This window comes from Ambystoma mexicanum, chromosome 7q (assembly GCF_040938575.1).
Source record: "Ambystoma mexicanum isolate Mex_15411 chromosome 7q, UKY_AmexF1_1, whole genome shotgun sequence".
In the NCBI taxonomy this organism is placed as follows: domain Eukaryota; kingdom Metazoa; phylum Chordata; class Amphibia; order Caudata; family Ambystomatidae; genus Ambystoma; species Ambystoma mexicanum.
The window spans coordinates 675934424-675961899 of NC_090941.1; the positions used below are offsets into that span (position 1 = coordinate 675934424).

General features: G+C 45.6%; 1 protein-coding gene and 1 long non-coding RNA gene across 4 annotated transcripts in view; one reads left to right on the forward strand and one right to left on the reverse strand.

The window, feature by feature from the left end:
- The window catches only part of ATP8A2 (ATPase phospholipid transporting 8A2), a 3773191-nt gene that overhangs the window by 1600904 nt on the left and 2144811 nt on the right, over positions 1 to 27476 (forward strand). For all 3 annotated transcript variants that reach the window (XR_011284127.1, XM_069639892.1, XM_069639893.1), the window contains exons 20-21: positions 11307 to 11376; positions 26456 to 26540. Coding sequence is in view for 2 of the 3 variants with exons in the window: in XM_069639892.1 (XP_069495993.1) it covers positions 11307 to 11376; positions 26456 to 26540 (155 nt within the window). In the remaining variant the exon portion in view is untranslated. The remainder of the gene's footprint in view (positions 1 to 11306; positions 11377 to 26455; positions 26541 to 27476) is intronic.
- LOC138528357 (uncharacterized) overlaps positions 1 to 27476 on the reverse strand; it is a 197547-nt gene that overhangs the window by 81572 nt on the left and 88499 nt on the right. The window lies entirely within an intron of this gene.

A 27476-nucleotide genomic window follows, 5' to 3' on the forward strand; every position in this document is an offset into this window, starting at 1 on the left:
CGCATGCTCACTTCTGTGCACATTTCTTTTAAATAATCAAAACGTTTTCTGTTCCCAGTCGAGTATCTTTCCTGTGAGAGGCAGGGGGCGGAGTGCACCGAGCATGGAGGAGAGGCCCAAGGGGGTGGGGATGACCTCCCTGACTCCCTTGGCCTGCGTTAAAGGTCCTTCATCAGTCTTATCATTGCTTTAATAATGCATTTTCAAGCTAGATGCTCCCCACCTCCGCCAGTCCCCTAAGCACATATATGGCATTGTTCAGACCTTACATTTGATGGGCTTTCTTCCAAGAATCCAGTGTTGTTTTGGAAGGTTACACTCGTTGAGTCTCTTGTTTTAATGCAATGGGAAGACTGGGATCCACATTTTTGATTTTCCATAGTGGATCTAGGAGATCTGGAAACAGACAGTCATAGATTCAGTTGGCATTTTTGTTTTTGCATTTGATCTCTCTGACTTTTACTGATACTTTTCTTGCCACCGCGTCAACATGTATGTTAATGCTCAGGTCAGACAGGTTAGATGCAGTGGATTCTGGTAGAAAAGCCAATTGGGGAGGTTGAAAAAGGGGGCCTTTTACCAGGGTGTAGCAGGGGATACCAGTCTTACTGTACATTAATTTATCTGGAGGCTGCTTCTCCCAATATACTCTGCAATGATATTCGGTGACCTGCCATTGTTGAAGAATGTGTTCCGAATGGGACTGAGCCTTAGGTAAACATGGGTGTCATTGGTTTAGTAGTAAAATGGAGGCTGCAGAGTTGGGGGGAACGTCCAAGGTTACACAGGAAGTACGAATGGAGTGCAGTCTGCAATTTGTAAGTGTCTGGCTCTGTACAAGAGAGAAAGATTCCTTGTGGAAATACTTTTATATGGTAAATGAGGAAGGTGTTGAACCACATTGTAGGTTCTGAGCCGCCCCGGGGGTAGGACAATCTGTTCAATGAGGAGTTTGTGGGTATGGTGTTGGAAGTCACACAGAAACCCATGATGTTGAGCATTGCCAGGGTCCGCGTGGGACACACCGTCATCTTGGAGAGTAATGATGGTGCTTAATGGAACCTGAAAGGGTTGAGGATGAGATGGCTATTCAAGACATTTTAGAGGCATTCTATCGGTCTTTTCCCAGATCTTGGAAAACCAGGGGAGTTCAGCAGTATGGGTATAGTGATTAAGCATAATTAGGTCCAATAATGTCTTTTTAAAAGGTTATGTGGAAAATGTGATTAGAAACTTTGGGACAGAGGCACAGGCCAATGGAGAGATGACAATCTCATTGGTGGTGGAGGGCTATGAAGGAGACCGAATTCAGGGATGATGTCACTGGGTACTTAGGAGAGTCTTTTGGTAACTCAGCTAAGCTGAGATATCTTGGAGGGCAGGGCGGTGCTCAGTGCAGTCATGTTTAAAGAAGCAGTGGGTGGCTTGTAAGAGTTCATTGGGGTGGTTCAGTCCACATTAGACCTTGTGAAGATGTATCTATTTGCTGTAGGTGAATTGAGGTAGTTTGAGCATGGAATTGTTAGAGGCCTGTAACCTATAGCATGCTGGGTTGAGCTGGGCATGGGTGTGGTTGAACCAGAAAGGAATGGCGGTGTGTGATCAGCTGAGAGCAGAAGGACAGTAATGTTGGCATTCTTGCCTTAGGATTGTGTGCCGTATTTAGCCATTCTTGCCCTAGCATTGTGTGCCGTATTTAGCTATTCTTGCCCTAGCATTGTGTGCTGTATTTATCCATTCTAGCCCTAGCATTGTGTGCCATATTTAGCCATTCTTGCCCTAACATTGTGTGCCGTATTTAGCCATTCTTGTCCTAGCATTGTGTGCCATATTTAGCCATTCTTGCCTTAGGATTGTGTTATATAGCTTCACATCCTTGCCCTGCAATTAGTGCCTTAGCCAAATACCTGTGCCTAGCCACTGGCTCACACCAGAGCCTGCTACACGTTTGCCCATACTATCATCATGTCTCAATCTGGGCACTTTAACTTCTCAGCCAGTCCACAGTGATACCACCTACCACTCACTCACTCACTCTTAGAAATGACAATTTAGCTTCCAGGACCAAATCCACTAGATACTATTCCCATCCCCATGCCCTGTGGGATGTTTTTATCCATGCATCCAAGCCCTACCTCAAAACTGTGCAGTACTGACATGGAAAACATCATGATGGCCAGAGCTTCCCAGAAAATGCACAGGGAAATGCATGAAGAATAGGCTGCCACTCATTTTTGCCGATGTTATGGGCACAGAAGGACACTGCCTAAAACCACCAGTGGACTACCCACACAGTAGTCTGAAACCATTGGGAATGGCAATACTGATTGCCAAAAGCAAACCCATAACTGTTGGGAATTAATTTTCTTAAATCCCAAAAAGGGGTGCAGTACCAGTACTCACCACTATCAGAAAGCCGGCGTTTTAAAACAACACCAGATTTTACTTTTTTGTAGAAAACTGAATAAATGAACCCAAAGCAAGCCAAAGAAAGACTTACTGAGAGGTGGATCCAATGTAAAGTTATATTCTGAAGTGACTTGAAGGTTTATAACAAGACTGGCTGAGCTGTAGATTTCAGCAGTTTAAGTAAATTTGGACTGAAAGACACTAAAAATCTAAGTGTTTAAATTGACTGAGTGACCTACTTTTGAGTGTCACATAGGTTTCAATTGTTTAAATGTCATAGTTTTAAACTTAGAATCAGCATTCTAGCTGCATATGTAAAAATGTTTAGTTTTATTTGAATGCAGAAAACTGGGGAACAGAAATGACATGTAGCTAAAAACTGGCTTAAAGAGATTCCAATTTTGCCTGGCAACTACCCCCCATCAGGAGTGAAACTTGAGTCACAGCTGTGTTCCCAGGCCTATCTGCCTTTTGCTGGCCACACTAAGGATATGCAATCTCTCTGATAATTGAATTAAGGGGAGCCCCCACAGAATACAGGAGCTCTGAACAAAGCCCTGTCCTGACTCAGGCAAATGTTTTATTGGCGGGAGTCGTAAATGGAGCTTCCTCCTGGAAGGACAGGGGAGGGGCACTGCCTGTGAGAGCAAGCTGGCTTGGCAGAACTGGAAAAACCAGAAATTCAACCTTGTGCTGGGGGGAAACCACACCCCTTTGGGGCCAGAACATAACTCTAAAAAGATGAATAACTCCTAGTACGGACTTGTGAAAATTATTTAAATGACACCATAATTCTTGTGATTTTTCTGCCCACATTTTAAGACGTGTTAGGACCCGGTGGTATGCCCAGGGGGGTTTTAGCGGAAAAGAGGATATTACTCAAAATGTGTGCATGTGAAAAAATCTGACACTTCATCAACTAATGTCCATACTCCTTGCGCACATGTGTGTAAATTTGGGGTAATGTCCGAAATTGCAAAATCAGTTAAAAAGTGCAAATGTTGCCATTTCTGAAGAGCAGATTTGGACAGGGTATACCTCCTGTGATATGTGAGGGGTGCATGTAATTTTAAACAAATGTGTACCTGTGCAAATATGCCTTTTGGATCAAAAGATAGATTGTGTGTAAGTTGACAGGGGTGGGTTCTCTGCACCATAAACAGACCTCATCATGATGACACTTCATTTCATTCCCCCAATCAAGTGGAAGCGGATGAAGTGGCCAATGACAAGTGGAGAGGGGTAGAGCCTAGTGATGCTGCACACACACCCATTTTAAAAACAGATAAAAGCAGACAGACAGGACAGATAGGGACCTTCAAATCCATTTGCAGCTGGAAGCTCTGCCGGGAAAATCCATACTTTACCTCCATCAATCTCTAGAGAAAGTTGTGGAGAAAGATCCAGACTTCAAATCCATCAATCTCCAGAATCCAGAGAGAGCAGACCCAGACCAGACCGCTGTTAGCAGAACCAGGGAGAGCTGACCCCGATCACTGTGAAGTGCAGAGACCAGAGTCCAGTCTAAAACCTGACCAGATCCGTGGCAAGGCCCATCTATTTCAAAAATATATTGTGAGTACATAGCAGAACTGTGCAGAACCAATCTCTTAGTTAAAATAATATAATTCAATCTATTTTAATCTAAGTAGAACTGCCTCCTAACTGTCACCTGTCATTTGCAAAGCTGTCACCTGTCTTTTCTAGTTGCTAGCTGTCACTTGTCTTTCTGAACTTTAAAATTTCAAATCTGAAAAACAACCTTTATTTAATTGCTCATATCTCCGTGACCGTTTGTCCTAGAGACTTGCAGTAACTTTCATCTGGAAGCTGAGATCCTAGGCTGTCCTATGACCCCAAAACGATATTGATAGTCCTTGTATTTCCTCTGTAATCGCGCCCGGCGCACTCGGAAAAATCTGCCGCGATTTGACATTTTGCAGCGATTTGCAAGTTTCTCCACGTGTAAAAAAATCTGCTGCTGCTTGCCTTCCGTTGCAAAAATTCGTTTGCAACCTGACAACCATTATAGAGCATTGCTAAAGTGATCCTGAACTCATTCAAAGTATATACCACTCACCCTGAACCTCTAGAGGGAATTAAAGGCAATTTAGCATATTTTTCACTTCATTGCCGGCACATATAAAAGCATTTTGGGCCTGTGTTGTAAACTCCGATCTGTAGTCTAAGCTTGCTGGGGTGAACTGAATCACATTTGATTGCATTTCTGAGAACTGTGTGCCTTCCTTCCATATCCTTGCAATGCATTAAAAGGGGGGGGGGGTGAATTGTCCAAGAAAGTGATTACATTGTCTTTTGCTGAAATCCTATCAAGTTATTTTCCGTACTGCATTTCATTCCACATTGCATCCATTTGCAACCATAAAAGTATTGTTGCTACCTTATCCATTTCATGTCAACTCCTTAGTGATTATAAAGAGATGTGCTAGTGCCAGATTCTCTGTTGTTCATCTTTATCATATCAGATTAAGTGTGATATTCAATTATTAATTTATTATAAAGCGTGATATATATATATATATATATATATTGTTTAAATTATCAAATAAACCTTTTAACTTGCAAAACAGAACTACTTCTTGGCTCAGTGGGGTCAGGAGGATTCCAAGAGAGGGGTGTTATATAGGGGTAGTCATCCAGAACGCATGAACTGGACATAAAGATATATCAATAAGGGTTTCCATTCAGTATCCCAGACTAGGCATTGACTTAGCTGTAGTGTTGAATTGAATCCTCTTACAGCCCCCACCATCAGTAGAAGAAATGCACTCCTGACACTCAGAATAGCCCACACAAAACATGCACCCATCCAACCCCCTCCACTCCTAATCCAACACTCCCAATTACAATATCGCAGGAGCACTCATTAACGCCAGATCCTTACCAGCCCATGTGCTAGACATCACTGACATCATCACATAACATAAGCTTGACTTCCTAGCAATAAGAGAATCCTGGCTCCACGCTGCAGCTGTCCCAGCCATGTCACTCGCCGTCCCAGACAACTACTCTGTAGGATGGACAGACCCACAGCCAAAGGTGGTGACATAGCCATCATCGCTAAAGCGTCCTTAAACATGAGCGACCCCTATCACTCCCACCACCGCAAGTGAACTCCTATCAGTAAAAATTTCCCTGTCAGCAACAGCCACCGTAAATATACACCTCATCCAGGAGAAGACTAGGGGCACGCTTTCCTTTATCTTTCAGGTCATCCATTTGGATTTTTAAATCCAGGAGAGCTGTTCTGTCCCATGTTTAGGGCGGAATCCAGACTGGCGCAAGTCAAGGATGTTGTTAGCTTCCAAGTATTTCTGTATTTGGATGTACACTACTCTGTCCAATATTTTCAGTTGAAATGGAACTGTCGTTATTGGGCGGTAGTCAGTAGAAATGGTTGGGTCGTGGGAAGGTTTTTTTAATAGTTTGGGTCGAGGGAAGGTTTTTTTAATAGTGGAAGAACCTTGCATTCTTTAGATCCGTGGGGATGCAGTTGTTTTTGGATGAGGCATTGATGAGATTGGTGATGAAAGGAGAGAGTTGGGGTGCGCAGTCTTTAATGACTGTCATTGGGCACGGGTCACCTTGGCACCTTGACGGTTTTAGGCTAGAGATGATTTTAAGGACTTCTGAGTTAGTTACTTTCTGGTTATTCCGTAGACGGCTCAAAACACACCTCTTCATTCAAGGCTTGGGAACGACCCTTACCCAAGTCTGCTAAACTCATGGAATCTCCACCCGCCATCCTAGCCTTGCAAAATGCAACTATGTTAACTATGTATTAACAATATTGCATCTGAATTGTATATACTATGCCTTGTTTATATGTAACCTTGTAATAATTGTAACTTCATTTGTATCAATAATATTTCATCTGAATTGTATAAACTATGCCTTGTCTATATGTAACCTTGTAATAATTGTAACTTCATTTGTATCAATAATATTTCATCTGAATTGTATAAACTATGCCTTGTCTATATGTAACCTAGTAATAATTGTAACTTTATCTCAAGAATGTGCATTCGGGCTTGGCGCGCTATATAAGCATCAAAATAAAGTAAATGAGGATGTTATTTACCAGAACCAAGTCACAGAAGGCACGGGGCGGAGAGTCGGGGAGGTATTGGGCACTCACTTAGAGGTGCTCCAAGTAGAGATTGGCCTTGGGTCTTAATTGGCCCTATTTGCATTTGATGTTAAGAATGAAGGGCAGGAGGAGTTCAAAACAGCCAAGCAATTGCTCAACCCATCCTTATACCGTCCTCTAGGACTAGCCAACCACATCTACTCACATGACAGTAAAACATTCATATTTTAAAATCTTCAGCACCCATAATCCTTTGCCTCTACAATCTGGTGCTTGCACTTCCAATGAGTGATCTGCCAGCCTTTTAAAATTAGGAGATTATAATTTCAAAAATACTTTAATTTATAGACTGATAGCACTAAAAACAGATGTATACTGACCTGACAGGGTGTCTAGATTGACTGGGGTCTAACCAAAAAGTGGGAGCTCCCTCATGTGTGCCAGCCATCCCGGTGTCAAGTCACCTCTCTCATACACACCTCCATAAACCTTTTCACCCACCACCTAGGGGTGTGCAACGTGCAACACTCCAAATTTCTTGGACTGCAACTCCCATGATACCTTCAAAATGTTGATGATCACTAGAGCTCACAGGCGTTGTAATCCAAAACATCTGGAGAGCTAAATGTTGCAGACCCAAGAGAAGAGTCATGCTGACCCAATCCTGAACTCGGTGACCAAAAAGTGTAAATAAGGCTACATTGTGAAACATAATAGAATGCTAAGAGGGCTGACTCCGTTTACGCAGAGGCTCTTTTCTAGGCTTTCCATTGAGAGATATGATAGTCCCATATGCATGTACCATACATGTAAAGGATAGCAGAGCCCTCAACAGTAGACAGTTACTCTCGGTGTCTCAAAGTTAGTGGGAGGGTGCAGGCAACCCTAAAATCCAGGACCTGTTTGGTTTTCTTTTGGACTTCCTTTTGGTGCACCACCTTTGATAGATACCGGCACCCCTGGAAAACTCTCCACATGTGAAATCATAAATAAAGAGACTGTGTCCACAAGTCCCACCCCATGAGGGGACAACCTTGGATGGAGACACCCTGAGATTTAAATAACATTATTTGCGTGGGCTCTATTTTGGCCCATCCTGTGTCACGTCCCCAAATAAAAGTTGATTAATTCAGGATTCTTTGTCTTGACACGTCTATGTCGGCATTACTTGACAAGGCATTTAGGAAGACTAGGAAGGATGGTGCTAGTCAGGGTGGCTTAGTTATTGATTTGTAGAAGTTGGGTTGGAAATGCGTCTTCTAGCAAGTTTCAGGTATTAATAGAGTTGGCCATAGAGAGGAAGTCTCAGGTGAAAAAAAGGACACACGGCTTTTGGGGCTGAAGTAGGTGGTTTTGCTGGTGCTGTTTCAATATTTGGGTATGATGGAGTTGGTCTGTTATCATTATCATCCTGGTGGTCCTGGATTTGAAGAATATTGTACCGAAGTGTGATGTAATGGTCTTGGTGTCGTGTTGAGGCTGTATGGTTTTTTAACTTTCAGATCATTTTGAAAACTTCCTTCTGGCCAGGCTGTGCAGAATCTCTTCTATGTGAGCAAGGGGCTTTTTTGCTTTGTTACTTTCCTCTCTGTAGAATGGAAGCCGTTCATGGTAGACCAATTTGTCCAAAGGAAGATTATTTATTCTCCAGTTTTACTTTAGATTTTAGTTTTCTTTTTTAAGTTTGGTAGTAAATCATTTTGTAACTTGTTTTTTCTGTGAGAGTTTGGAGGACTTTGTTTGGTGCTATACTTTTGAGGGTGTTAGTTGTAAATATGTTGAAGTCATTACATTGGTTGTTACCTGGTTTTCAGTTATGTGGTGTGGTTTGAAAGCCTTATTGTTTTTCCCACAGTGTGTCCAGTTGGATCTCTTTCCATAGTGTGGTTAGGTGGTGCTTCGGCAAGATGGTGAACAGGGTAACCAGATTGGGGAGGGGAGGGGAGGGTTGTGAAGCTCTCATTACAGAAATTATCTAGCTTCATTGGTTGCCCCTTTAACCAGTTGTTTCAGGTGTATCATGCTGCGTTCTGAGAAAAGTGACTTTGTGGCTACATTGTTCACTTTCTCTGGCCAGATGTTGAAGTCTCCCAGTATGGTCAGGTGTTAGTGGTCTACTAAAATACTAGCAATTGTGTTGTACAGGTGTTATGCAAAGGACATACTGAAAGAAGGTGGTCTATAAATGGAAAGGAGGCTTAGAGTGGTTGTGTGTGAGGTCGATCTCACTAGGAGTGACTCAAACCCAAAGATGTTTTCAGAGTGTGGCATTTTTACTTTGATGGAGTCTCTATGTGAAAGTGCAATTTCTCATCCTCCCTTGGTTGTTCTGTTGGTTTTGTGTAAGACTGATGCATGTTCTTCTGAGAGCCTGGTTTCTCTGATAAAACGTAAGAGGAGATAATAGATGTCAGAAAAATCTTTGGCGACGAGCAGGCATGCGTCTGGTTGAAAAATGTTCTTTGAAGCTTCTTGAATAGAAGGACATTGGCAGATTGCTGGTTTCTTCTGGAGTGGACTTCAATCAGGCTGTTCTTTGTGGGGTGTGGTTGGTTGTGCTGGATCCATGGTGGATTTGTCGTGATGCAATGTTTTGTGATGAAAGGTGTAATTTGGCTGCAATGCTTCTGGTAGTTAGATGTGTAGAACCAATGTTGGAGGATGAACTTTTTCAGAAATTGGTATCACTTTTTTTTGTTTTGTGGCAGTCCTCTGTGCTTTGTGTTGGTGGCTTGTGGTGAGACCTGGCTGTCGTGTACTGGAGCAGGAAGTTGTGTGATGAGGTATCTTGTGAGGAAGACTGTCTTAGAGTGTTTGATAGGATTAGCTCTTATGTCGATAGTTTCTTGGACTCATAAAGGCAGACTCCTTAGCTTTTTGGCCTGTTCCGCCATATGATTGACAAATAAATAACTAACAGGATGGCTTATTCTTTGGCTGAAACAAGTAAACAAAAATGTGACAAGCAAAATAGCAGGACAACTTCTTCTCAAATGCAATTAATGAACAAAAAAGTCAGTTTTACATTTACTAGTCTCCAATAGTTCCAAGGCCTCCACATGGTCTTTGTCAGGTTAGCTGAGGTCTTAGAAGGAGGGACTGTTAACTCTGGGTCTAGGATTCCATTAACCCTAAATCCCCCCGTTGACTGTTCTCCACATTCCTCTGTAATGCGTATATTTAAAAGGGTTCCTTCCCCTTTCTCCCTTTTGCCTTCAATATTCTATCTTCCTTTACTCTGTTCTCCTTTTCCCCCTTTGATGTTTCTCCACATACTCATACCTCCTCTTATCTCTGCTCATCCAGATGCTTGGCATACCTGAGACACATTCCCTCTTTCTATTTTCCAGGCTGGGCTTTTCTTCATGTCACCTCTTCCAAATTCCTTACTCCACTACCTCTTCCTGTCACTTTTTTGTCCCCTTCCTGGGCTGTCTGTTCTCTTTCTTCTTTTGTAATTTTATTGCCATCTCCTGATGCACTTCCCTCCACCACTCCAACTTCATCTGGTCTTTCAGCATCTCTCATCTTTACTTCGGCTTCCGCCTGTCCTCTACCTTCTTCTTTCTCTCCATTCTCCTTGGCCTCTCTCTCTCCCCCCCCTCTCTCTCTCTCTCTCTCTCTCTCTCTCCAGCTCCCTGTGTCAGTCTCTTACCTCGCTCCTGTGTGTCACTCTCCTCTGTCCTCAGCCCCCTCTGTGCCTCTCTCTCTCCCTAGCCAGCTGGGGAGATAGATGGACTTGGAGGACAGGGAAGGGAACTTAAGGGCAGTGTGGAATGTCTCCCTAGGAAATGGGTGCAGATATTGGTTAATGGGCCCAGCTTCTGGGGATGGCTTGGGGTTTCGATGTGAGGCTTGGGGTTGGTTAGTCCCTCATCACGGGTAGTCTTCTTTCTGCTTGCCACACCTTGGCACCTGCTTCAGGCAGGACTCTCTTAGCCTAACAGGCCTTAGGTGTATGTGCTCAGAGACCTTGTAAGGAGGCTGGATAATTGCTTGAATGTTCTATCTGGATTTGGTCCTCGCTCATTTCCCCTGTGGTTTGCAATATTATTTCTGCACCCGCCTGAGGGAAGCCCAGGGACAGCCCCTTTTAAGGGGTTTCCTTAAATTGTCCATGCTTATGAGTAGGCCCTTATGACAAGTCCCTGCTATGCTTGTGGGAGAGGGTGGGGTGACCAGGGAATCCTGGCCCAGCACCATGTGGCAGATGATGATGCACAGCACCAGGGGTCACCTCATCCTTTATCCCCCACAGCAATGCTGCACACTTCATCCTTTATCAAAGCTCATCTTTAAACTACTCCTTTAATCTGAGCCCTCAAAATAGAGCCTAACATAAATATCCCTAACAAGTGATCTCCAGTAGAACCCCATTACCAGCCAGGGCTCATGTGTGGTGAAATGCCCCAAGCACCCCTTCCCATGATTATGAAAGCCCAACTCACATAGGATATGACTGGCCCATACACCTAAGAAAGGAATGTTCGACAGAGGCGCATATGGTTCATGTAATTTGCAACATGATGATTCAGCGAAGACATGATAAACAGTCTGAAAAATGATATTACAAAATATTCCTCAATTGTATGCACTTACTTGATTTATACCAAACATATTAGGAACTTAGTCACCCCTCTGTTGAAATATAAAATGCAAAAGAAATTGATAGAATTAATTATTTATTATACCTAAGATTAGACGGTATAGTGAACACACCCATTAGCAATTAGCTACTTAAATTGTTTTTGTATGTTTCTAACAATGTTTGTGTGCTTTTCTACAGTAACAGAAAGAGGATGTCTGTAATTGTTCGAACTCCAGCTGGGAATTTGCGATTGTACTGCAAAGGGGCCGTAAGTATACTTTGAAAAATAGCTAAACAATGTATACATCATGCAACCATTTTCTCTTGGTAAGTTGGCTCATGCTACCAGCACACTAAATAATGAAGATGTTGGCATTCGTATTCTGAGTAGAAAGCAATCCTCTTGTTTTAGGTGCTCATAAGATAAAGGGCACTTCTACACACCCCTTCCTCGTGGCTAAAGCTAATGACATGTCTAAGATGTCCTCCTACCAGGTAAGATACAAGAGAATATTTACTGAAATCAAGAATAAAAACGTCAGAATACATCTGCATGGATTCTCCAAGTTTGAGCCTGTTTTCTCTGCTCCGGGTGAACACATGTTTGTATAAGTCAATCATGAGCCCACACTCTTTAAAACCCTGGGTCTCTGTGCTTTTTGGTCAGGAATTTTCTCCCTCTTTATCTTCTGGATTCTTAACTGTTTCCTCAGGGTTTTTTTGTGATGATGATGATGGTGGTGGATCAAAAGCCCACTCAAGACTCAAATATATATTTCAACATCTTTATTATGTCACCAGAGAGGGGTTAGATAAAGTCCTTCAGAGCCAGGGCCACTCAGGATTAATAGCTGGGCAAAAAGTGCCTGTAGGTCCCCTGACTTCATGCAGGTTGATGCACTAGTCCCCTGCCAAGAAAAACTCATAAATCCCCCTTACCTTAGTGGACAGCAGCAGAAATGTCCCTGCCCCCATGTCAGTGGGACTCATTAAATGTTTGGCGGTAGCCGTGCCGGTAAAACCGGCAGGCTGCCGCCAAACTTGCTAATGTTTCCAGCCCCTGGCAATGGGGAAATACAGGGCCATTACAACCCTGGCGGACCCTGTATTTTCCCCATTGCCAGGGGATGTAAACTTTTACTCCCCATTCCCATTGAGCCCACAGGGCTCAATGGGAATGGGGAGGTCGGATGCACCAGCACCATTCAGAATGGTGCCGGTACATCCAACATACTCTGTTCGCAGGTGCCGTTCCGTCCGCCAGGTTCAACCTGGCGGGTGGAAAGGCACCCGCATGCAGAACTTGTAGTTTGCTGGTCTGGTAACTATGGTCCGGCAAGCTTACCGGTGCCGTAGTTACCAGACCGGCAAACTTGTAATGAGGCCCAGTGTGCTGTTCAGACTGAAGCTATTCCCACACGCCACCCAAGGATCCCTCTCTTGGGCATGATCCCACAAAAGGCTCTATCTTTGTTCCTTTCTTTTGGGGTGACTGGCTTTTGTCAGGGTCTGGGCCCCCAGCAGGCAAACAGGCTATCAACAATCCCCTTCTTCAGATGATCAGACCGTTGCCTGGATCTGGGCTCTAGCTGCCAGAATGCTTTCTGTGTGTGGCATTTTGTCCTCACAGGCTGATTTATGTCAGTTACTGAAATCTAGCTCCTGTATGTTATGTATTCTCTCTTTCTTGCTCCTTTCACTCCTTCACAATCGCTCTGGACTGCTGTCCCAGCCCCCTTAGTCCTATGTCTATTCTGCCTCGTTTTATCAATTGGACGTGCTCTAAGTGCCTCAATAATGTCCCGGATTAGCCAAACCACGTGGGATTGGTCTTTGTTCTCCCTTTCCCCCATGTGTCTCCTCTCCTCTCTTCTCATCATTCTATGCATGTGTTGGCACTTCCCTGCAGCTGTGTTATTGGTAATGACTTTATTAGTGATGTGCATGGGAAAAGGGCCTAACAACTCCCATTCCAACTTTGAGTCAGTCAGAACTGTCCCGTCATGGTGCCAGTGTAGCACTGCGGCTCTTAACCCTGTGTGAGCGAGGTCCTGATCTCCCAAACCTGTGTTTTTCATCTGTTTTTAAACTCCCCAGTATCCCACATTCCTCCTATTCCTGGTGAGTGTTTCTCCTAATTGATTGCAGGCTCCTGATCCACTAACTGTCTGTATTATGTGTGATCCACACAATCCTCCCATGGCTAGTAATATACAAATGGCTCAGTTAAATGTACGTTTCTCCTTAAAGAGACATCTTCTTTTCCTTTTCTCACCCCGCCTTGGGGTTGTTTGCTTCTCACCCCTCTCTGGGGTCTTCTTGACTTTGCTGCCCACCTGAAGACTTCCCTGAGCGTCCATGTACCTGTTTCTTTCAGGTGGTGCTCCTCCACTCGGGCATGTTGACGAGGTGGTGTGGTCTCGTTCAGTCGGCTTCCTCCTCCTGTGCTGGAGTGGGTGCAGCCTTCCCGCGGGCTCCTGGTGGGGTCTTGGTGGCGGCTCAATGTCTCAGTGCCGTTCAGTGCTTCCAGCTCCCTCCATTGGGCCAACTCTCTTGGACCTCTTCTGTGGGTGATTTGCTGCATGTTCTGCAGCCCTATCCTCTGTGCTGACTTGTCTCCATGCCATACCACCCAGGAAGCAACTTCTCCTGTGTAGCTCTAAGGGCCTCTCTGTTTGCTCCCACCAATGCAGGTGGGCTCTTCCCCCTGTAGCTAGTGAGGGGGTAGGTGTATGTTTTCTTCTCTGGGTCGGGCTAGGCTCAGAAACCACACCAGCCATTGATATATGAAGCAGTAATTCATCACATATGTCCATTCCCATATAACCAACAAATGTATTATATTCTTGAGACAAGGGAGGGTAACACATATCCCTATCTAGAGATTGCCTGTCCTCTAAAGGGGGGTCACCACCAGTGGGATCCTGCTTGCCCTGTCCCATACGGGGTGTTAAGCTTAGCAGGCTCACCTCCCTAGTCCCCAAGGAGGTGGCTGCCCATTGGAGGGCATGGACAAATTCCCTGTATTCGTCACACCCCAGTATGTGCTATTTTGCAATTAGATGAAACCAATCAGAAATTGTTGGTCTATAATAAAGACCAGCAGCATTTGACAAAAGTGGGAGTCAAGAGATAGGGGCCCTCATTCCAAGTCAGGTGTTAAGGGTTTAACGGCGCCGTCGGCGCCGTTAACCCTTAACGCCTGATTCACACTTTAACGCCTGCTTTTTGCAGGCGTTAAAGTCCAAGGCGCTAAGCGACCTTGGTGCTAATTACGGCACCGTAATTTACGGTACCGTAATTAGCGCCTTCCCCATCCCCATTATGCCCTATGGGGCAAAAATGGGAATGGGGAAGGGCAAATGGTGAATGGGGAATTACCGCCCCACTCACCTTGGAATGGGACGGTAATTCCGCCATCCACCATGGCGGAATCCGGCATGGACCATGGTGCTAATAGCACCATGGTCCACCGCCTGACTTGTAATGAGGGCCAGTGTGTGTAAGAGAGCGATAGTGCATTGTGGACTGACAAGGGGACACAGAAATAATGGAGTGTTCCATGTTAGGGTGTTGAGGAGGTTATGGTGGAAAAGGAGAGACTTTGTTCGAGGAAGGGAAGAGATGTAGGCGGCGAAAGGAAGGAAAACAGATCAGCAAAATAGTAAAAAAAGATGGGAGGAGAGGCTCTGAAAAGGGGAGGTAAAGAAAGAAAAAAGAATGAAAGAGAAAAAACTGAAGGAGGGAGTGGGGACATCTGGGGAAATAAGCAAACCCAAGTAAGTTAGAGGCTGGAGAAAAGATGGCGGGCTGTGACACCGAATGCGGGACCCTGTTGCACTATGGGGAATATCCTCTGGTCTTTGGAAAATCTAGTTCCATCAGTTACATGGTCCAACTTTGCCAGAAAAAAGTCCCAGACAACAGTTCTAAACGAGAGTCCAAAAGAAAACAAGGATTTCCAAGACCAAACCGTGAAAGATGTTTAATATGAATAACGTCCACTGCAGAAGACACTTTGTTAAGCCACTTAAAAAGAACATTGTTAGCACATCCATACAGCTGCAAAGAGAGATTACATGAAGAAATGACATAGCCATGACATTGGGGGTCCAGGACAGGACACTGCCACATTGAGGATAACACATCTACTGTCCCTTTCATTGAATGTAAACAAACATACTCCAGAACCTGCGGACCGGGCATTCACTGATCTGCAGTCTGTCACAATTCAGGAACCATCAGAGGTTTAACGGAGAGTTTCAGTGTACTAGTGCAGAGAGAGACAGAAGAGTTTCATAAAGGGATTCATGCCCATCTGCCCCCAAACAGAGGTACATGTGTAGGAGTGACAAATCCAAGATGGTGGATCTGACCTTTCAAGGCTCTGTCCATGTGTGAGCACAGGCAGTCAGAAAAACATCATAACCCATATAAGCATGGTGTCTGCATCAGCCCCACCAATCTCAAGAGCAGAGTAAATATTATTCACAGTGCCCACTTAGTAGCGCAATGTCCATCTGAGGGGGGGTGGTTATAAAAACACCATTGGGAAGAGAAAGAGGAGCACGTTTTGTCGAACAGGAAATCATATCGTGCCTCCTTTATTGTATATATTGGCCTAAACCCAGTCGCTCTGCGAAGAAATCCGCGTTGCAAGGGTCTGACCTTAAATCGTTTAAGCCGCCATTTTAGAATCATCTGCCATTTTGGTTCTCACTCCAAAGTCACCCTGTGTTCTAAGATGGTGGACAGTGTTGTTCTGCTTGTAACATGGCCGTCTTGACCTCTGTATGTGAGTTAATGCTCAAACTGCCCGCAGGCCAAATGTTAGGATCATGTACTGAGACCTTGTCCTTCGTTGACCTGTGGATAGAGGATTACCTGTGCCAATGATACTAATCCATGAACATATATTAAGCACAATACTGTTTGAGTGCTAAACGTGCACTGTTGTTTGGCTACATTGTATAAGAATATGTACGAAGGCTTAATGTAGAATCCGAAGACACACTGTTGCTATTGTAACCTATTGGAGTATGTATTAAAGATAATCCATATATGTATAGATGCATAAATTAGGAACAAACTTGGCATGAACCCTTAGCCCAAGAAATGGTTAACCTGCAAATGGGCTCGACATCATGTAGAGAAAATGTATATAAAGCACGAACATTCTGATGTACAGCCCCACTCACTTCACACACCGAACAGGGCTGGTATTCGCTGTGTTGTACTGAGGGCCTGATAACTATCTGTTGCTTTGTCCTTTGAAAACTGTTCAGTTGTAGAATAAAGATCTGTGTATCTTTGTAAGCCTGTGTTGGTGTATTTCCTTTTGGGGTACTCAGCCTCGATATTCTCTTTTTGCTTTTACAATCAGGTGGAGGAGTGGAGAAGAAGTGGAAAGTGGTAGAGTGGGGAGTCAATTTAAGGTATAGGCACAGCAATAGCTATAGAGTAAGGCAACACTACGCAACCCATTGCCTGGCGGATGTTGGAGGAGGAAGAAGAACATGCCTTTTCAAGGACGTTAGACAACAATTAGTGCAAGGGTTTGGACAGCACCCAGTGACGGATCTCGGGTATACGTGTGCATCGGCTTGGTAAGGTGGCAAGTAATATGGGATTGGACAGTAGGTTCAGGATCCTAAGACAGGGAGGTGGGCAACCCCCAGCAAAGCACATAGACCCATCTTGGCCTACTTCACCTCTGAGAGATGCTAAGTAACTTGCTGCGCCACAGTCTGTAGCTGTCTACGGCCTGCTGAGAAGATTAGCAGTGACCTGCGGCAGAGCAATTTCTGTATCTGAGACTGGTGGCGATGCCTGGAAAGACCCAGCAAGAGTCTGTGAAAATACCTAATTTGAAGCAAGAAAACATTTGTGCTTTTCCATTCTGACCCTTATTTAAGTTGCTCCACTTTATGTAAAGTCCTGATTTAACCTTTCTGAAGTATACCTATGAGTGGCCTCCTATCTAGGTGTACTTTGCTTCATGACAGATGGTATCCGAAGCGCCATCTCCCAATTTATCTGGACACAACTCTTAAATCAGAAAAGAGGCTTCCCTTCCAAACCAACTGAGGCTTTTTCAGAAATACCCACTAAGTACAGTTGTGGAACTACAGAGCTTAGTCCTACCAAAAGAGGGGAGCAGCGGTTCGGGTATACTTACCGTTTCCTGAAGCAGCAAGAGATGGGCAACCAATCACAATGGTTGCCCAAGGACCCAGAGTTCTTATGAAATGCCAGGGGATGCAATGATGCAAGTTGCGTTCCGCCCGTCCTCTCAGCCTTACAAATGGGCGAAAATGGGGCATGACGTTACTGCAAGGATTCTACACCTTCCAGTAACATTACGCCCCTCAGCAAAATGAGCCCCTGCATGTTTTTCTTAAAATAATGAGGCACCACAAAGTCTTCACATTACCCCAAAACGTAAGCATTGCAAATGGAGTCCCCCCTTTTCTTTCCGTGGCCCCCCTATCCCTGCCCTTAATCCTCAAGGTTTAGTGATTGAAACATGGGTGTAAGCCAAGCAGTTTTTATGGGTAAGTTTGGCGGCAACCTACCAGTAGCACCGGGGGGTTACGGCCAAACTCATAATGAGGCCCAATATTGACTGTGAAATAGGGATTATTTTAATATGACTGTGCTCTAAGAAAATCCTAAACAACACAATCAAATGCATCATTCAAGCTGCTAAAGGGCCCTTAATCATTTCAAGCATATGCATGGGTATTTATAGATCTGGAGAAGTAACAAAAGGCAGGTTTATTACTTCACTGAACTATTAGATGACCGGGCAAAAGTGAACTTTTAAAAAACCTTGGGTCTCATTTTATGTCAGCCGGTCTGATAAAAAAGGGCTGGTATTCACGAATACCGGCACTTTACCGGACCGGCCGACTACAGGTTTGCCGGTGGGGCACCTGCGTTACCAAGCTGGAGGTAAGCCAGTTACTCATTAAAAACTCCTCATTACTGGCACCAGCATTTCCAGTAATGACGGCAAATCCCCTCATGGAGTCCTATGGGACTCCATGAATGGGGATTTACACCGTCACTCCGGCAACCATAATCCGGTGGCATTGCCGCCAGACCGGTTGTCAGAAACAGTAACTACATTTGCCGGTAACCTGGCAGCTCTACCGCCAGGATACCGGCAGGGTCAGAATGAGGTCCAATTGTTTTTTAACACGTTTGCAGTCCAATAACTTGTAACAGATCAATGTAATATTACAAGTAAGTGAGATATGAGATGCAAACTCCCTGCCATGTAGTTGCCTTCTGATGTTTGCACTTGCACAATTGTAATAACAGCAGGAAAAGGGCCAGTGGCAAATGCTGCCCATGTCCTGTAGATTCCTGCACTTCATGAGTGTGGAGAGTATAGGGACATAACCAAAGCACTGGTGTATAGGTTTTCCTCCTCAAATGCCATCTTCCTATCCCAATACCTCATATTATCAGCTCTGGAGTATATGATGATGTTAAAGCACGACTATGTGAGACAAACTAAAATGGCCACAAAAAGACACTAGAATATATATATATATATATATATATATATATATTTCTGAGGCTTGAGGAATCTGCTTAGATCACATGCTGTGCATAGGCCGACATCTAGTGGAAGCTGCGGAGTATTACAGTTTGTTTTTCGAAAGTCGAAAATGGGCGTCGACACAGGCGTGCCAGTAATACTATCCCTAGTGTGACGTCCACTGTACCCAAGATCCCTCACGCGTGTAGGATCCTCAGATTGTTTTTTTCCGCCATACTGGTCGGAAGCATCTTGCGGAGTTCCCTGGCCTTAGCCATACTTTTGCTGTTATTATAATTATAATTCTTATTCTTTCCCTTCCCCACCCCAACGTCGACCCTCAACCTCGACGACGGCTGGAGAAGTCATCGACCGTCGACTGCTGCACGACGGATCTGGGCCTTGGAAGGCCGCTGGCCTCGGCCCGGGCCTAGTAGGCCGCTGGCCTCGGCCCTTACAAGTAGGGAGAGTGGGGGGTGGTACATACTCTTCACTCTTTATATAGAGTTACATTTATATATTCCTACACTTAGCAGCCCGCTGCCTTAAGGTGCGTATGGAGGGTACCCCTTTTCAATTCTGCCCCAAGTGCAATCGCAAATACCCTTGGGTCGACAGGCACGCCACGTGCAATCTCTGCTTGCCGAGGGATCACCTCGAAGCGAACTGCAGAGCGTGTAGTAGGTTTAAACCTAAGACACTTAAGGACCGTTCGACAAAGCGTTGGGCCCACCACGCCAGGCAGGAGGCCATGGCAGCGGAGGGCGCCTTCAGCGATGGCAGCGACGCCGTACTTTCGGACGGCGAGGGCATTACGGCGTCGAAAGACAGCCGACGAGCGCAGGTCCCCGACCTCGGAAGGTCGTCCGGCAGGGCGGCTATGGGGAAGACCCCCGGCGACGCAAGCGCTACACACCCAACACACACTAAACACACTAAGACCAACCGGACCTCGACGACGTCGACTTCCCGGAAAGAGGCACAAAAAGAACGGTCCGACTCGGCGTCCTCTGGGCGCTCTCGATCGAGATCGCCTCACGACGCAAGGCAATCATCCACTCTTGCCAAGAGTGCCTCGCTACACACATTAACGGAAGTTCGATCGTCGGGAGACGAAGACGACTTCCACCCCCAGGCCGCGCTCCAAGATACCGAGACCGCGGTTAACACCAGTGAGGCCCCACGCCCGAAGCACACAGATACCTCCCTAGACCCTCGACGCCAGGCGCCGAAAGTCTCGGGGGCCTCCAAGGGACAGGGAAAACACTTTTCCACACACGGGGAGGGGGGGAAACAGCGGAAAGCACAGCCTTCCACCCCTGTAAAGCCATCCTCTCACCCTAGGCAGACAATCAAGCACAAGTCTACCCTTGAAAAGTCCCAGAAATCACCTGCTAAAATAATACCCTGTTCCAGGGAATGGTCCAGTGAGGACATAGACAGGGTTATGTCTAGGATGTCTTCCTTAGCTGATTTTTATGATAAGAACCCAGAACACTTTCTTTCATATAACCCTCAAGGGGCCACACCCTCAGGCTCCTCCGATCCCATCCCGCTAAGTAAAAAGCCCCGGTTCGAAAGACCTGAACCCTTCGAGGTTCAACCTTACTCCACTCCATATTCTACTCCACTCCCCAGTTACCAGGGACAAGTTTTCCCTGAAGAGGACCAGGAGTTTGACATTATGGAAGAACAGACCAGGACAGATTACTATGCGGAGGATGAGGACCTGGAGGGGGGAGAAGATGAGGAAATCTACAGAGTAGATTCCCCAGTACAAAGCGAAGCCCCAGTTACTGACTCTCCAGTTGATAACCAGCCCCTCCTTAACGAGGTTCTCGCTCGAGCAGCGGAACACTTCCACATCGACACCCACGGTGTACAGGAGGAAAGGGACTTCGCGGAAGAGTTTGTAGGAGAGAGAAGACCGGTCGCTCAGACCATCCCTATCCTCAAATCCATCCAACGAAGAATAGATCCTTCCCTGGTGAATCCGAACCTCACCAGAGCTGTCAACCCCAGAATTGAAAAGATTTTCCGGGCAGCCCAGTCTGACCCTCTATATATAAGGGGACATCTTAAACCAGATTCCCTAGTGGTTACCAACACTAGAAAAAGGGCTGGCACGCCCTTATCTTCATCAGAAGCTCCTCCCGACAAGGAGAGCAAAAAACTTTACGGGTTTGGCAGGAAGGTAGCCTCAACGTCCGCCTACCAAACAAGGATTGCGAATTCCACCACCCTGTTGGCTAGTTACAATTGCCATCAATGGGAAGAAGTCGCGGCGCTCATTGCCTCTGCTCCAGAACCGTTAAAGGGCCAGCTGGCTCGGATCTCGGCAGAGGGGAGAGCCGTGTCTGGTTGCATTTTAAAAGCAACTTTCGACGCCGCTGACAACGCAGGGAGATTGATAGCAGAAGGTACTGTTATCAAAAGACATGCGTGGTTACGGCAGTCGGGATTCAAAACAGAAACCCAGGCTTCTTTAATAGACAAGCCAGTGGAACCCGACCTATTGTTTGGGAAAGCGGTCGAAGACGCACTTAAAAATGCCAAGGATGAATATGAGACTCTCAAATCCCTTGGCCAACTTACCAACAAACCCCCTAACCAGAGGGGGAACAGTAATTTTCGTCGCCCACGCAGCCAAAATTCACAAAGAGGCAACTATGCCCAGGGACAGGGTACACAATGGAATAACAACCAGCAGTCTACCCAGAGTTACGGCAGGGGTAACAAGAGAGGTCGTGGAAGAGGCAGAGGCAGCCCCAACAAGGGAAGTGGCACGCCTCCACCAAAACAGTGACGCTCAGTTCAGGGTCCCTTCTCACGCAACCCCAGTAGGGGGACGCATTTCCACCTTCACCCAAGCTTGGGAAGGGATCACCTCAGACAGATGGGTGCTGTCAACAGTATCCGCAGGATATTGTATAGAACTACTGCAGTGTCCCCGGAACCATCCTCCAAGACAAAGAGTGCACTCCCTAGAGCATCAAAGGATCCTTCTCGAGGAGATTGCCATTCTGCTAGAAAAGGACGCGATAGAACTCGTCCCAGGACTCCAGGTAAACAAGGGTATCTATTCAACCTACTTCCTTGTGCCAAAGAAAGATTTGACAATGCGCCCAGTATTGGACTTACGGCCTGCCAACAAGTATGTCAAGCCCCAAAAATTCCGTATGACCACGCTACAAGAGGTAATCCCCCTCCTAAAAAAGGGGGATTACATGGCAACCTTGGATATGAAAGATGCTTATTTTCATATTTCCATGCTCCCAGCGCACAGAAAGTACTTGCGCTTCAAGGTGGACAGTCGCCACTACCAATTCAAGGTACTGCCCTTCGGGATAGCTTCAGCACCAAGGGTATTCACCAAGGTACTGGCGGTGGCGGCTGCACACCTACGCAGGGAGGCAATCCCGGTGTACCCTTATCTAGACGACTGGCTCATAACGGGGGAAACCCCAGGAATTTGCAGGTCAAACATTCAGAGGACTATCGACCTCCTCCACGAATTAGGCTTCTCTATCAACGAGAAAAAGTCAAGTCTGGTGCCAAGCACCTCAAAACAGTTTCTAGGAGCTATCCTAGATACTCAGGAAGGACTGACCTTCCCTTCGGAAGAGAGAATTCGGAATATACTCCTGCAAATTCCGCATTATCAGTCAGGTCAACAGATAACAGTACGCAAAGCTATGCGGTTACTGGGCATGATGGCGTCATGCATTTACCTGGTCCCCCACGCGCGTCTGCGCATGCGTCCCATGCAGGAATGGTTGGCGAAACAGTGGTCTCAGGCAAGTGGTCATTGGGACGATCCAGTGGTCGTTTCGCCAACACTCGTACAGAGCCTACACTGGTGGACAAGAGAGAACCTCGCAAAGGGGAAACCCTTTTACGATCCCGAGGTACAAGCCGTGGTGACTACAGATGCATGCCTGACTGGGTGGGGAGCTCACCATCTCCACCACACAGCTCAGGGTCTCTGGTCCCACTCAGTAGCCAAGAACCACATCAATCTGCTAGAGCTTCTGGCAGTATTCCGAGCGCTAAAGGCGTTCGAGCCCCACCTACGGAACTTGTCGGTGCAGATCAGGACGGACAGCACGACAGCCATGTTCTATCTGAACAAACAAGGGGGGACTCGTTCGCCAAATCTGTCCAAGCTTGCCCAGAAAATCTGGATATGGGCACTCAGACGGAACATCTTCCTGTCATCGCAACATGTTCCAGGGGAGCTCAACTCCCTAGCGGATGCGCTAAGCAGAGACTCCCTCCCAGAAGAACACGAATGGGTCCTTCACAGAGACGTGGTAGAAGATCTCTTCTCTCAGTGGGGTTTCCCCACTATAGACCTATTCGCCACAAGCGAAAACAAACAATGCCCAGGATTTGCATCCAGGTTCCCCCAGCCGGACTCCCAAGGGAATGCCCTGTGGATGAACTGGTCAGGGATGTTTGCGTACGCTTTTCCACCAACTCCTCTCATCAGGAAGGTGGTGTACAAGATGAACAAGGAATCGATGACGCTCATCCTAGTCGCTCCCATGTGGGCGAGACAACCATGGTTTCCACACCTACGCAGGATGGCGGTGTGCGAGCCCATCAGACTCCCAGCCTGGTACAACCTACTGTCCCAGCAACAGGGTCAAACAGTGCATCAGGAACCCAACTCTATGAACCTAGCAGCATGGCTCCTGAAGTCATAGAGTTTGGACATCTCAAATTACCACAGAGGTGTATGGACATTCTAAAGGAGTCCAGGAAACCAAATACAAGGCACTGTTACTTTGATAAGTGGAAAAGATTCGTTATCTGGTGCCAGAATAAACAAATCAACCCGGTTGATTGCACTCCTTCCAACGTTGTAACTTACATGCTCCACCTGCTGGATGCAGGGTTGGTTTTTAACTCGCTGAAAGTACACCTGGCAGCCCTCTCGGCTTACACCACATCCCATAACAAGGTCTCGTGGTGGAAAGTACCAGTAGTTAAAGCCTTCATGGAAGGAGTAAAGAGACTTCACCCTCCTATTTCGAACCCACCGCCAGGATGGGATCTCAACGTGGTGCTAGCTAAGCTCATGGGACCCCCATTCGAACCCATGCATAAAAGTAGTCTCAAACACCTGACTTATAAAACGGCCTTCTTAGTAGCCATTACCTCCATAAGAAGGGTCAGTGAAATTCAGGCTCTGTCAGTGCAAGATCCTTTCTTTACTATCCACAAGGACAAACTGGTTTTACGCACACACCCTAGGTTCTCACCTAAATTCATATCCAAGTTCCATGTAAACCAGTCCATCGAGCTTCCGGCTTTCTTCCAAAACCCGCAAAGCTCGGCTGAGGTGAAACTACACACCCTAGATGTGCGTAGGGCGGTCCTATACTATGTAAATAAAACCAGACCGCTAAGGAAAACAGATCAACTGTTTGTCTCCGTAGCTACAGGCAGAGAGGGAGATCGCGTCTCTAAGGGCGCTATCTCGAAGTGGATTATCAACTGTATACAGCTGTGTACTCTCTTTCTGAGAAGACTCTGCCTTTTACGCCAAGGGCCCACTCGACTAGAGGCATTGGTGCCACTCTGGCTTTCATTGCAAATGTTCCCCTCGACACCATTTGCAAAGCGGCTACTTGGAGCTCTATTCACACTTTTACTCAGCATTACTGCATTGACACTCATTCCAAGACAGATACACAAGTGGGACAAGCGGTTCTAAGACACCTGTTTGCTCATGACCCTTCTCACATCCCACCTCCTTCTTCTGGTACTGCTCGCTAATCTATGCACAGCATGTGATCTAAGCAGATTCCACAAGCCTCAGAAGGGATACATTACTCACCGTAATCGTATTTCTGATGCTTGTATCTGCTTAGATTCACATGCGACCCACCCTTCCTCCCTTCCGAGAGAAGGCGCATGATTGCTTGTAGTCTTACCTTTCTGTCTATCTGCTTGGATTATCTGTACTCGCGCTACTCCTCATGCTTCCTCATGTCAGAAAAAATACAATCTGAGGATCCTACACGCGTGAGGGATCTTGGGTACAGTGGACGTCACACTAGGGATAGTATTACTGGCACGCCTGTGTCGACGCCCATTTTCGACTTTCGAAAAACAAACTGTAATACTCCGCAGCTTCCACTAGATGTCGGCCTATGCACAGCATGTGAATCTAAGCAGATACAAGCATCAGAAATACGATTACGGTGAGTAATGTATCCCATATATATATATATATATATTTTTTTTTTTTTTTTTTTTTAAAGAAGGGGGGCTGAGGGGCGCACTCTGGTTCCCAGCTTGGTGTACCTTCCACAGTCCAGTTCATCTTCTCCTCCAAGCGCTTTCAGGCCTCTTGCAATCTTCAGGGAGGCAGTCTGGTCAGGTGTTGATGGTTAATACCAATTGTGGCCTCAGGGAATTCTGGTTGTTGTAGTCAATGCAGGTAGCCAGGAACCAACTCACCCTCCAATTACACAGTGTAAATACCACAATGGGGGGAGGCTGGAAAACCAGCAGTGTGGCTCTCCTAAGTAGGAGCATGTGTCACCCCAATGGCGCCACCTTTGGAGTCCGGGAGTCCCAAGAATATTTTTTGAAAAAAGGGGGGTGAGAGGCGCTCTCTGGTGCCCCTACTTAGGAGAGCCACACTGCTGTTGCCGATAAGCCATACATGTGATCATCTATAGGGTAGTATATGGGAGTGAATGCCCCATTCCTTGAAAGTCCACTGTGGGACTCGCAGTGCAGAATGCTTATGGACATGTGAAGGGGGGTAAGGAATGGAATGGCCCACTAGTCGAGAATTTGTAAAGTGGAATACCATAGGGTCGGGTAGTAGCTCGACCTCAGCAGGTCTGGGAGACGTCGTATCTGTAGAAAAGCAACATGTTCTGTGTCTAAGACTGAAAGCACACGATTCTCTGAAACTGGATATAGTGCAGATAAAATGCCTGCAATGGACTGGCATCAAATACAATGAGTGGAGATTTGGAAAGTAATCAAAAAGTCAAAGAAACCCCTAACAGTAAGGGCTGAAAAGGGGATAACATGGTAACATTACAACTAAGAAAACTGGCGGTTAAGAAGATAAAAGAAGTGATCAGTGATCTCAAAACCTATATCTATTGATATACTCACAAAGGAGTCCTGCTATAATAGTATGCGAAACATGTAGGCGTGTGTCATACATAGTCTGTAGTATATATATATATATATATATATATATATATATATCTCGAACCTTCTTTAACAGAAAGAGCTTAAGGATGAATTATGCTAAAATAACGATGGAAACTGATTTAACGAGCTCATAAAAAACGTAAAACTACAGTAAATAGCTGCAAATGTTTAATACTGGAAACTATGCATTAATTGTGCATGTAAAAGTTATTTTTATGAATGTGATCAACATGGCAAATGGCAGTCTATAAATGTATCCCATAATAGTTTTTGATGCCGTGAACATGATCATTTATGTTCAGTCTGTTGTGGAACAAAGTGTAGGGGCTCAAGAGACACTGGTATAGAAATGAAACAAAAGGGTTTTGAACTGGCAATTACTTGTTCAGTTTGAATAATGAATGTTAACAATATTTCATTCTGTATCGTGCTAATTGCAAGTATTGATTACCCATTGTGAAGGATGTTTATGATAATTACATTTTTGTTTATTAAGTATTCACAAGGATAGGTGTGCGCCTCTTTTATAATGTCAAAATCGAATTGATTGGCTAGTCTTTGAATTGCAACAGGTGTCTTTTCATAATAAAGCTTTATTTTGCAATTTCAGGATAACGTCATATTTGAGAGACTTTCCAAAGATTCAAACTACATGGATCAAACCATGAGCCACCTTGAACAATTTGCCACAGAGGGTAAGTCCACATCATGGTCCCAAAGTATAACGCCTAGTCAAAATAATTCATGATGTTTACTAGGTTTTGATATTCATAATTATTTTACTACATTGAAGTTCTGTAGAGAAGCGTGCAGAAATAGGCATCTGATTGTGGACAAGGAAAATGCACAAAGGAGAATTTAGCATCACAGGAAAGATCAAGAACCAGGATGAGTGTTAGAATGAATTGTGCCATGAATCATCAGCCGCGCCCCTGATATTGTAACAATCAAGTGGCTACCCTGGAGATATATATCAAAGAAGTTAGTCCTGAGATCTCCCACTAACACCCTGATTCCAAAAGGCTTTAAAGTGTACCCACAACCCAGAGAAAAATAGGGTGTGGAGAGCTCTTGGGGACAGGCAAAGAGGATTCATAGGAAACTATCATCAGCAGAAGCTCCAAACATGAGAATGAGAAGAGCGGGTACATGCGTCACAGGTGGATAGAAGACTGCAGTGTAATCAGGAGTTCAGCAAAGCACCACAGGAAGTAAACCAAAAGGCACACCCTGGGACCTTACCAACGAAAGAGAAAGACTGGTTACAAAGCAGCCACAAGTATGGAGTAACTCTAAAGTTTGCAGCATAGTAGTTCCCCAGATACCACTCGGACAACCTCACAGCTAGGATTGTCAAGCATGCCCACAGATGTCCTTGAGCCGTCACTGTAATATGACGTATGCCATTGACCCAAGGATCTCCACGAGCTGTTACCATGTTGGACTGGGATACTCTCCTGCGTTGGTTGTACACTGTCCACCACATTGATCCGAACACCCCCAGCAAATCACCCCGCCCAGAACCCTGCTGCAATTCAACACCAGATGCCAATACTTCCTTAACATTGAGTTCAATGCCAACCAGAAGGAATACTTGCACATCACCGGAGTACTGGCGGACAGAGAGCACA